The 12,383-nt window shown below is 41.4% G+C and overlaps 1 protein-coding gene across 9 annotated transcripts in view; it reads right to left on the bottom strand.

Annotated features, from left to right (window-relative positions):
• Positions 1 to 12,383, bottom strand: part of MACROD2 (MACRO domain containing 2) — an 838,556-nt gene that overhangs the window by 36,185 nt on the left and 789,988 nt on the right. For all 9 annotated transcript variants that reach the window (XM_015283424.4, XM_025149218.3, XM_040697783.2 and 6 more), the window contains 3 exons: positions 8,772 to 8,849; positions 8,022 to 8,096; positions 6,967 to 7,074 (listed from right to left, as the gene is read on the bottom strand). In XM_015283424.4, coding sequence (XP_015138910.3) covers positions 6,967 to 7,074; positions 8,022 to 8,096; positions 8,772 to 8,849 — 261 coding nt within the window. The remainder of the gene's footprint in view (positions 1 to 6,966; positions 7,075 to 8,021; positions 8,097 to 8,771; positions 8,850 to 12,383) is intronic.

The following is a 12,383-nucleotide window of genomic DNA, read 5'->3' as shown; positions in this document are numbered from 1 at the left end:
GAGATGATATTTTTAAATGAAATAAAAATCAACTATTCATAATAATATCTCTATTCTGATTACTGAAAATGACACGAAGAAAGCAACCAGATACACACAATAAACCTTAAACACTATCATTGTTAAAGCAGTCCATTTTCTCATATCTTTTTCTTTTCTTTTGCCTTTTTGTCTTATATTCCACCATCAAGCCTGATAACATAAAATGACTGTGATGGCAGGTGAAATGCTTAAGCTGAGAATTCCTTACATTTTCTACTTTCTCTTAGAAGAAAACGCAGAAAAAAATATATCGTTTGTCACTGAAAGAGATGAAAAATAATTAAAACTTAGGATTGATCTTGCACCACCTGTTCTTTACATACACTCAGGCTAGAATCTGATATATGGAGAGTAATGAAAAGAAACAGATTCCTTCTGTGGCAGGAAAAAAAAAATGACTTCTTTCCCCCCAAGGAGATTGAAATCAATATCTGGAGCAGACTGCTGACAGTATAATAACCACCCCATCCTGCTCATGCACGGCGTTGCTCAGCACAACCCACACAGCACCCTTAGGGAAGGTTTGCAGGGGTCTGCACCCTCCTCGAGGAGGGAAGGAACATCATTTTGGGCACCGTGCACTGCCTGATGTGGTACGACTCCCCTGCTGCACCAGGTGGTCTTCAGAAAATAAAAATCCCAGCACCTCCGCACTCCTGTTGGTGCACACCACTGGTCAGGATCGCCTGCAAGTGAGACCTCCTCTTGATAAGCTTGCTGGTCCTCCATCATCACAGAATGGCTTGAGTTGGAAGGGACCTTAAAGTCCCCCCAGCACCAACCCCTGCCATGGGCTGGCTGCCCCCCCACCAGCTCAGGCTGCCCAGGGCCCTGTCCCCTCAATTCCTGGAAGGCTGCAATGAGGTCTGCCAGCAGCCTTCTCCTTTCCATGCTGAACAAACCCAGCTTCCTCAGCCTTTTTTTCACAGGAGAGGTGCTTCAGCCCTCTGAGCATCTTCGTGCCCATCTCTGGACCTGCTCCAACAACTCCACATCCCTCTTCCCCCAGGCCTGAACACAGCAATCCAGTGGGGCCTCATGAGGGCAGAGTAGAGGGAACGACCCCCTCTTTCTCCCTGCTGCCACCCCTCTGTTGATGCAGACGAAGATGCAGTTGGCCTTCTGGGCTGCATCAGTGAAGCACCTGCTGAGTGCACCTAACCTTTGCCAATATGAGAGCCTAGAAACCTCCCAGTCTGGCACTGACAAAGCCACCACAAACATAACCACAGGCCCTGGGACCAAAAAACCACTCCTCTTCCACAAGCTGCATCTTCCCATGGGATGCCTTTTCCCATGAGCACAGAAAATGCTCACACACATTCACAGGCACATCAGCTTCTCCTCTGCTCAGAGGCTTTCAAACAAAACTACCCCAATCCCATAACTATGTACAATATTTTATGTGCATTCAATAAAATCAACATGCTGTTTTGAACTTGAAAAAAAAAACAACACACCATGGCATTCCTACCTTATCAACAATAAGCTTTTGCCAACCTCAAAGGTTTATTTCCCTGTCCTTTGCAACATCGACTTGGCATAAAAATAACCTGAATAAACTTCTTGCTATTCTGAAAGCATTGTAGCTGTGGCTTTTCACTGGAGCTATGGATGGAACTGCCCTTGGACCAATACAGATGGACCACAGGAGGCTGACAAGCAGAACATGGGTGCCAAAGCTCCTCGTTTGGGTGACATTTCAATAGCAAAGTTCACCTGAGTTCTGTGAAATTCTCCAGAAAATAAAGGCCTTTAAAGGGAGACTTCTTAAACCCAAAAGCACTTGGATGAAGGCACTTTTTTGGCTTTCTAGTCATAAACTGGTTACTGAGTGCTTCCAGCTAATTCCAGCAACACTCTTCGCAACAGTCCATCTCTTTAGCTTAGCTTTGGACATCTGAGTTTAAATACCAATTTCCAAGTTTCTATTTCCACAGCAGAACAGCCAGCATTTCTCTGCAAAAGGCCCAGAGGTGCACCTTTATTTTTCTCTGCCAAATATCAATACATGTTGGAAGCATATTTTTAAGATACATTCCAAATTTATGACAAGACTACTCTGCAACAGCCCATAAAATGTCATCTGATCCATTCAGTATGGGCTGTTATCAAAGACCAAACATGTTGTATGTGAATCAGGATACTTTACTCCTATTCTGGGGGGGAGGAATTGAATGAAAACGAGTTGGAGCCTCTGAACTAGCTCTTCAGAAGCCACAATGCTCCCACATGTTTTCTTTTTGTTTGGGAAGAAAAGCAAACAAATACATCTCTTTTAAAGATGTACACAGAAGATTTGTTAAATCTCTTTTTTTTCCTAAGGTGTCTGACCCATCTCCACTTGAAACTGAGAAGAAGTTCAGTTAAAAAATAAATGCAGCTACAATTGCCACGACTCAAGAATAAAGATGTCAGATTTGTCGGGAAAGATCTTTCTCCAGAAGTACCTTGTTTCTCTCTAACTACAATGTCATACCAGAGAAAGTCATTCTTTTGACAATATTTACAACTGTACCAACACATGTACAAGTCATAAGATGCCTGAGAATGAAACTGCAAAAAATGAAGAGCTCTTTTCAAAGCTTTGGAATATTTAAATCTCTCCAAGATTATGCTTTAAAATCATCTGTTTTTCTATGGTAGAGATGGATAAATGCCCTTAAAACCCGGTTAAGTAAAGAATGGATGACACGACAACTACAAAGTAACATCTGCTCTCATAACAAAGATCCTTGAGTAAAACTGGGTTCAGCTACGATGGAAATCAGGCAGAATTTACAGTACTTACAGTAAGTAGGCAGTGACCAAAAGTCTGGCATCACAGGAAATCATATATATTGCAAATGATTTAAAAGAAATAAATCCCTCCAGTCCATTCACAAGCCTCCTTTAACATCACACAGCTCGTATATAAAGATGATGGTTGTTATAGTTCTTTAAACATGGCATTCAAACAGGCCACGATGCAACTACAGAGGAATAACAGTTGAACAGGCTGGATCTTGCTTGTAAGCTAAATCCCTGGATTCTTCAATACCCCTTCTGTGGGCGCTCATTAAAGTAGTTTGTTCCTTGATGAGACTTGAGCAAGAACCTGTTCCTGCACTTCTGGACTTGTCCAGAGGAAAACAAACATACTCATTTCCCAAAGAGACTGCCACCCAGCCACAGGTTCAGCACAGGTATCACTGTGCCACAATAACCATGTATGAGTGACAGAATAACTCCATCCCTTTCCTTTTGCCCACCACCTCCAGCGATCAGAATGAAGCTGTCAAGACTATTTCTTGAAGCCAGGAGCTGTGCTTTGTGCTGAGAACACAGTGACAGGTGAAACTGGTGGAGAAAAATCCCAAGTCAAGTTTGAATGATGTTGGAAACAGCATAATAAGACAAAACACTTTCGACTAATCACAGAAGAAGAGTAAACAGAAAATTAATGGCTGTTTCTGTTAATATTCCAGCGCTCTGATGGAAAACCTGTTCTCCAAAGAGTTAAGCAACTTCAGCAGAGGATGAGTGAGAGAAGCCATCACATCCAATGACTTTATGTAGGGAGATAGAAAGAGGTCAGAAATGAAAACGATGGAGAGGACAGCAGGCTTAGAGTAGGAAATGCCTACATATTTACCTATGCTGTACGCTGTCCTGTAGAAGAACTGATTTGTTTGAAACTGAATGCACGGTCATTACAACATAACAAGCCTATTTCTATGCATATGTATAAAGGGGCAGCCAAATGGCATATTAAAAACATGTACACCTCCCTAGTCAGCAAATAGGTCAGTGATCACCACTTACCCTGCTTTTTAATAAAGGGATTTGAGAATATTCCCTAATGTTATAACAAACACAGATTTTCATTACTCTTTTGTGAACTAGAATGGGTGCATTAAAGTAGTTGGAAAATAATATTAAAAAAACTGGCATCCTAGCTTGCCTTTTTTTTCAGGTGCTCCCTAATAATATTTAACTTCAAGTTATAGCAGGAAAAAGGGAATAATTGGCACACTCTGTATTTTATTACTGATCTTGGAAAAAGCCACACCAGGATTTTATGAAACACACAGTGCTTCACATTGTTATGTCCTTCAGGGTAATCTGGCTTGTTTCATACTTCTGGCAATGGGAAAGAGTGGTGAAATTGCAAAGACTTTGATTCTCCAGTCCTTTTGGCTCCCGGCGCCCCAGAAGAGGATTCATGCCTCCCTGGTAATACATCCTATGGAGCCGTGAGGCCACACCAGCTATACAGAAAGGACACTGCAAGCATCAAAATCCCCGACAATACACATCAGCTGGTATTAAAATGAACACAATTAGATTGGAGGCGTATCTACAGCTTGTGAGAAATGACACACACCTCTAAACCATCAAGAAACCAACATTTTTTCAAGGCAAACCTTTCAAGGATAACTGACAAAAAAAAAAAAAAAATCTAGCTAGCTTCAAAGCCCCTACCAGTAACTAAGCAGAAATCTAGCTTCAGGTTGGAAAAGGGACTTTGAACTTTGCTGGTCATTTAGTGGCTTCCACAGCTCCAGTGCTGGAGACAGCACGGGTCACATATGGCTCCCATTAATCCAGTGGCTACCAGTGAGGCAGAGAGAGGGGAGAGGCAGTTCTGTGCCACCCCTCATGCTGGGATTAGCTTGGTAACACAAAAAGCAAATATCAGATGTAGAACAGAGAGATCAGGTAGCTGATAGTCCAGTAGCTGCTACATGCAGTGAGGCACATAGGTCCAATACGGATCAAAACCACCACTGTGACACTTACGATCCAGTTTTATGACTGGATTTCTATTTAATGGGAACTGCAGTCCTACTTTAGCTCTTTTCCAAGTGTTCTCAGACAAAAAAATGCTGTTTTATTGTACATCAAATGCACTGTGGATGCTGCTGGAAAACAATTTAACTGAATTAGTTCATGCAGAAGCACTTGGGTTACATGAAATAACGTTACATATTACATCTCTGGTTTATGCCCCATAATCTCTTCCCATTAAGAGGAGACCCTCCTTGGGGAATACATATTATTTTACCAGTTTGAATTTCAGCTGATCTTCTGTTTTTTCAACTCTTTGTCCAGGTCCATTTTGCATCACGGTGGACTTTCAAATCTCACATGGCTGACTGTGTGCCCACTGGCATGGGAAGCACCTAACACAACCAGCTCTGAAGGTACCCTACACATTCTTAAACCCATAAGAGAAAAGGACTTGCAAGGAAAAGTCTTAATTTCCTTTCCCTCACAAAAAAAGGAAAAAGCATCAATTTATTTTCCCTGATCCCAAGACAGTATGCTCAGAAAAAGCCAAAGAAAATATCTATACAGGTACCTAAAAGTGATGTTACCCTGCACACAGACTCAGCACAGCATCTCCTCTTACTACAGAGTTTAAATCAATGAGTCTTTCTACGAAATTCAGTAAGCTCTGGATCAGACAAATCTCATTCAGGAGCAATATCTGAGTCCGCATATAGGAACACGTTCCACAGTGTCTGGAAAGAACCTTTTACTTACTTAGCACTTGAGCCTTTTAAATCAGGGGCAGGAAAAGGAAAAGTGCCAAGAACAACCTTTTTCTGACATTACCTTCTTTTCTTTAATGTTGCATATTTTAATACTAGGTAGAACAGATGGTGAAATACAAGCTCTCCACTGAGAACTAAATGACAGTATCTAGCTGTAGGGGACAGTAAAGTATTAAAGAGAAGGAAATGCACAAATAATGAAAGTACATTTTGTCCAACTTGCTTTTGATGAGACATAAAATAAAATGTAAATAATTTCTATTAGGAGGAAATTAACATAATGACTTTGGTATTTGCAATCAGAGTGAGCTTGTATTATATAACCTGGATTTGTAATTGAAGTAGAGCAACACCATTTACCTGGATCTGAAGTAAGCATTATATGAATTCTGTTTTCACCATCAGTAATACAACACAAAACCAATACTATTAGCATGACTGATAATAAAGAAACGCGATTAGTCTCAGCTTGGATTGGCAATAAAAAAAAGCAGCAGCAATGCTCTTCAGCTGTACGTGAACAAAGAGGTTCTATTAACCTGAGTTTGCAGTGAAGAAAAGTGTCAATAAAACTAACACGGGTTTGCAATTAAGTTGGTGTCAATGTGGCTGGGAAAAAGAAGTTCATAATTAGGACAACAGTGTTAGTATTGACTTGAATTTTCACTAAAAATCATGTCTGGGTTTTAATTTGGAACTGTAAAATTCATCTCCATGCTTTACAGAAGGCGACTGTATAATTATCAACTTGCAGTTACTTTAGAATTAGAATTACTTCCATAATGTGTTCTTTTTTATATAACCACACGTGTGTTATTAATGGGCTCCCAGAAGAGTATCCAACACAGAAAATTAAACTTCCAAGTTTCTTTACAAAAGCATTAGTAAGGATTTAAATACTTTACCCTCAGAAAAAAAATGACTGCTTCAGCAAGACCTTATACTCCTGCTCCAAATATTGGTTTCCTTATTAGAATTACTAGTTTTAGTTAATTACTAGCTACATCTCTATTAATGGTCTCACAAATCATTTTGTGCCCATTTATTGTAAATACTCTCGATGCTTCTAGTGAACATGATCAAGAGAGCACTTAAATGGACATAAACTGGTTGTTTAATCAGCCTTGGGCACATTAATACAGAAAGCTAACAAAATGAAGCGTGCTTAAAGTCACTTTGGAATCTGAGTATGCACTTTCTTGCACTTATTTTCCCATGTGAGTGCAAGTCCAACACACCAACAGAACACTCAAAGATAAGGAAGAAATGTCTATTTTTTTAAGAAATCTCTTTTATGCGCTATTTCCATGTTATCTCACAACAGAAAGGAGAATGTGAGCCCAGCAGAATTCTCTATCTCATTCTGTTTTATTAGTTGACTTACCTCCTTCTTCTTCTTGTGTTCCTCTTCCTCCTTCTTTTTCTTTTTCCTCCACGCTGGGAATCAAAGGTTTCTCATGTTCTGTTGTGTCTTCTTGGTTCAACAATGGCTCTGAATAAATTTGATAAAAAGATGAACACTAAGGCCTTTCAGAACTGCCACTGTATAAAAGGATTAACAGACACTAGAGAGATTATCATTAAAAACACTGGAAAAGGATCCTTCCCCCCAGGAGTACAGACACAATAACTGTCTCGGAGAAATGCAGGGGGCTGTAGTGGAGAGCAAGGCCTTGATCCTCCAACATGCTGAGCTTCCTGGGATTTAGTACAAAAAGCCCCACGTGCCTAACTTCAGTTATGGGCCTTTACCAGGACTTATCACCAACCCAGAGACACACGTACACAAGCGTTTTGTTGGACTGGGGACAGAGCGTGCAGTGCTCCAAATGTACAGGACTCAAGTGCTTGTCATGAGGAACAGGAAGCACTGTTTTCATTTCTTTTTCTAAAAGTGGCAGTCATTAACATCTCAGCCTTTCTCATAGAGAATCCATAGCTACTGCCCTGCTCTGGGTCTGTCTAGTCTGGAGAAAAGGAGGCTCAGGGGAGACTTCATTGCTCTCTGCAACAACCTGAAAGGAGGTCGTGGCAAGCTGGGAGTTGGCCTCTGCTCCCACGTAGCAGTGATAGGACAAGAGGGGATGGCCTCAAGTTCTGCCCGGGGCTGTTCAGGTTGGCTGTTAGGAACAATTCCTTCTCCCAGAGAGCGGTGAGGCAGTGGCACAGCTGCCCAGGGAGTGGTGGGGTCACCGTCCCTGGAGGTGTCCCAGAGCCATGGGGATGTGGCACTGCAGGATGTGGGCAGTGGGCACGGTGGGGTTCTGGGGATGTGTATACGATAGATGATCCTAGTGGTATTTTCCAATCTTATGACTGTATGACTCCATAAGACTATTTAGCTCCACAGTTTCGCTTTAGTAGGTATGGAGAAAGAAAGGGAATTTAAATGCAACTGATAATATCCGTGCATTAACTAGCATTACGCATATGCAGTACCTTCTATTTCCATGCAGGAGCTTTGGGAATCTGCCCCGGTTTTCATCTCCTCCTCTACAGCATCCTCCTGTTGTCCTGTTAATGTGACAAATTGAAAATGACATCGGCACGAGGGCTGTGCACATGCAATGCAGGTTCAGCAGGCACAGCACGAATCTAACAGGCAGCATGGTACTCTTCAGCCACATACTGCTTTCTTCTATTAAATGAACAACATTAGAATTATTTTATATGTGAAAAGACCACTTACTAAGCTCCAAGCGTTAAGTATGTTAAATGCCTGGTCAAAACTGATCCTGAATCAATTTTATTTTTTTTTATTCTTTCATAGCTCAGCCTCAGCAAACTGTTTCTCATAGGAGCTGTTGCAAAGCACCCGTGCTTGACAGTCAGCTTATCAGAAGGAACAGAATAATCCCACAGGCTTTTAGAACAACAATGACAGGGGAAAAAAAAAAAAAAAGAAAGAAAGAAAAAAAGAGACAGTAACAACGATGCTATGCACTCTGGATCAGTGTGGTTATGAACCATACATTTGGAGATGTGCGTCTTTGCCAGCAATGCCAGAAATTGCAGCAGTCTGAGCCCAATTTCTGAGCCCAGTCTGGCATAGAAACACTGCTAGCTGGCAGCATTTTCCTAAGGCAACAGAAGTCAGGCTGAAACCCAGTGGAGGCTGTAAGTGGAAGAACCAAGGCTCCCAATTGGTTTATTATCTGTATTGTCAAGAACTTTGAGAGACAACTTTACCTTGGGCTTGATCTTGCTCACACCCCATAGGATGCACTGGGTCACTCTCCCTTGTGCCTTTGGAATCATTCAGGGAGTCTGAGGAAACAGCAAACACACAAACACATGTACTGCAGTGGTTTTAGGCTGGAAAAGTCTATTTCTTCCCCCATACACTGGCAGCCCTTAGGTACAAGATTTGTACTTGGCATTCTGATACTCAGGCAGCATTTCTAGTTGTTTAACCACAGCCTTGTACACTGTAAACACGTTCTTATAGGTCTCAATTATTCAAATTGATTTCTGAATTTGTCCACTTACTGAGTAGCTTCTGGCCTGCAGAAAAAAAAAAAAAAAAAAAGAAAAAAAAAAACACACTGAAAAAAAGAGTTGTTGAAAATGAGAAGTGCAACCAAGACTTCTATGAACTGAGTGTCACGAAGACACTATGAGAAACAAAATGAACCACCTACTTGATAAATAGACTCCTTTTCTTTTCAGAACAATGCCAGTGCTTTTCAAGGTTGGATTTCCACAAGCCTGACAAACATTAAGTCTTAAGTCACAGTGCAAATCCCAGCCTCGTTGCACCAGATGACAGAACTCCCATGGTCATTGTTGTGGCCCAAACTCCTTTTGCTTCTGGGGAGCCCAACAAAATGAACTGCGCAAAGCCAAAGCCTGAACCAGTGGCATAGTGAGCTTTAAATTAGACATTATAAATCCAATCCCTATGCTGTCTGTGGTCTTCATAAACACAGCACATTATTTCTGTTGTGTCAAACAGCATTTTAAGACAAAACAGCCACTCTTTAGTGATCTATAAAGTGCAAAGATCTATAGTGTATGACAATAAATTACATGATGACAAGCTTGTTATGGCTCTATTTCTAGATGATCTCTTTCTATTAATGCAGCAGAAAGAATCTTGCAATGTATACACACCAAAGGATGCCCTGGTAAAACTCTGTTCCTGAAACTTGCCAAGAAAAATCTCCGATGGGTAAGTGGGAAAGCTGGGTTGTTAACATCTGATCCAAATTTAATAATCTGTAGAAAAGGTATGCACTGAAAATGTGTGCCTTTAATTAACTGCAAATAATCCCCCAAGGCAAATATTTAATTACCTGCACAGCTTCTTACCTCTTTCATGGCATGACAATAAGTTTATAAATCCAAGTTTGAAAGCAGAATATCTCACTGATGTACAATTTGCTAAAATTTGCCCTTGCTGCACCTTTTTTCACCCTGTTGTGGACTTAAAATGCTCCTCACTGCTATCAGCTGTGCTGGACTTCATACTAGGATGTCCCACTGTGCTGTGAGTTGCAAGGGATTACCCTACCAGCCTGAATCAGAGCAAAAATAAATTAGAATCTCATCAAATTGCAAGTTTAATAAAAAAAAAAAAATGAGTTGAAGGACCTCTTGGTTTTCAATAGAAATGGCACTAAAAATCTGTAGTGAATTTGTCAACGTCTAAAACAAACTTTAAACCCATTGACATTCTGGCTTCCCTGATGTCTTTGACAAAGTCTTCATGATAATTAGCAAGTCAACATCTGTAGCAATTCTGAATATGGGACTGTAGATGCTATAATCTTCGTATATCATTTATTTGAATGTTTCTAAATGGTAGCGTGCTGACAAAGCTAGAATCAGAAGTCTTCTGTCTTAAGCACCCCAGTCAGGGCCCTCCCAGTAGCTAAAAGTGATAGCCAAGTGTAATATTACCTTCTTTGGGTGGGAGGGATGCACAACCATCTGTCCCACAGGGTCCTTAAAACTACCTCATCTTACATTGATTGCACAGTACTTCATACTGCCAGACCCGTGCCTTTAACCTCAGTCCACAGGTGCCACCTTTTCTCCCAGAATGAGGAATGGCTCCAATTTCATGCAAAAATCAATCCGCAGCATCAGAGGAACAATTACACTCTTTGGTCAATAATAACAAATGGAGCTTAAGGAGCCCTGTGCTTCACTGATATATGCTCCCCAACACACTGTTGTTTGTCGTGAAGCATCATGTAGCTTATGGCAAACTATACTCACTGGGCAGCATGGGGAGCTCCCTGCACTTCCACCCTGTGACACTGCACTCAGCCAGAGACCACCTATGCCATTGGACACAGCGTCAGATGTTCCCACAACTGGCTGCATGCATTTTATTCCTAGGAGGCTGTAAGTTTGTGTTAAGCTTTCATTTTGGATTTAAACAGTTGTCTAACTGTTCCAGGGTTCGAGAAAGCAATTAAGTTGCACGGCATTCAAAATTATTCCAGGCAATATAAAACGTTCATTTTGCCCATGTTATTTTTTTTGTCAAACATGCTTCTGAAAAGAGCAGGACACGAGCAGGAGTTGCTGCCTCGCTGAAATGGAGCCTCCTGTTCCTACCTCAGCAGCAGAGACCGGCCCTTGCATTAGCACGTAGATTCCGAGCTTCAAAATCTTTAAGGTCAAGATCGTATCAAAGATTTCTTCTTTTCAAATGCTAATACTAGATCAAACATTCAAGCCCAGAGGCCCAAAGATGGATTTACTTTTAGGATTTACAAGAATAAAACAAGGCAAAGGAAGAAACCCAGATTTATGAAGAAAAACTCAGCCAGACACGAGTAAAAACATAAAACTAAATGTGCAGGTAAATAAAAGCTGCTCCCGAATTGGATATGAAACAGGAACACAGCATCCATTTCAGTTGGCAAGCAGTGGTGGGAATCCCACTAATGCTGATCACATACAACTTTCTGTCTCCAAGACTTCAGTAGGGTAGAGGTATTCCTCTGGAACAGCTGGTCCTCTGTGCTGACTTAGCCCTTTAGAGCCATACAGAACTGGGCATAAGCCAGGATGATAGTCCTAAATGATACCAGGTCTGCATATGCTCTGGACATCCCCACAGCCTTCATCCATCACTAAATGCCTGGGGAACTAACTCTGATTTTTAAATAGCATAAAGTAATGTCAGTTGTCTCCTAACACAGCTACTCATCTGTCAAGTTGTAGCAGGGAATCCAAGTCAGGATATGATTTCACAATGAGGTATGCTTAGTTCTTTTGATAACAGATGCTGGGCACCCATTTGCTTTGGGTAATGACACGTTGGAGCTGTAAGGGTTAGCGTTCTGCCAGCCAGGACTGAAAGCAATCAGTGTTCCTCACACGACACTGTAGCGTGGTTCCTAATGTCATCATTGCTCACACATGAACAGAACGAACGTGACATTTAGTGACATAAATGAATCAAAGATTAGCCACTTCCATTGACTGCACATAAAGTACTGGGGTGCTTGTTTTAAGCGTGACTCTCTGATTTCATCAAAGCTGTGTTTATACAATGGCTGCAGTGGTGGTGTCCACACAAGGAGTGCACACGTGGCCCCGGCCTGCTCTGCACTCCTCCCTTGTATACAAACAGTTGCACTGTGGGGTTGTGTGGCTAAACGGACCTGGGAGTTAACCTCAACCTTTAAAAACCAATGGAGAACGTATCTGGACTTGAAGTGGGTCAGATTCTCATCACATCTATTACTCACCGTCCAATATACCAACTGTATGTTGAGTACAACTCCAAGACAATGGTATAACTTGCAATAAACTAGCAAGCCTACCCTTCCTGCCGATAAT

The sequence above is a fragment of the Gallus gallus genome, chromosome 3 (genome assembly GCF_016699485.2).
Source record: "Gallus gallus isolate bGalGal1 chromosome 3, bGalGal1.mat.broiler.GRCg7b, whole genome shotgun sequence".
In the NCBI taxonomy this organism is placed as follows: Eukaryota; Metazoa; Chordata; class Aves; order Galliformes; family Phasianidae; genus Gallus; species Gallus gallus.
Note: the sequence above shows the minus strand (reverse complement) of the source record. Positions and strands in the feature narration are given on the sequence as shown.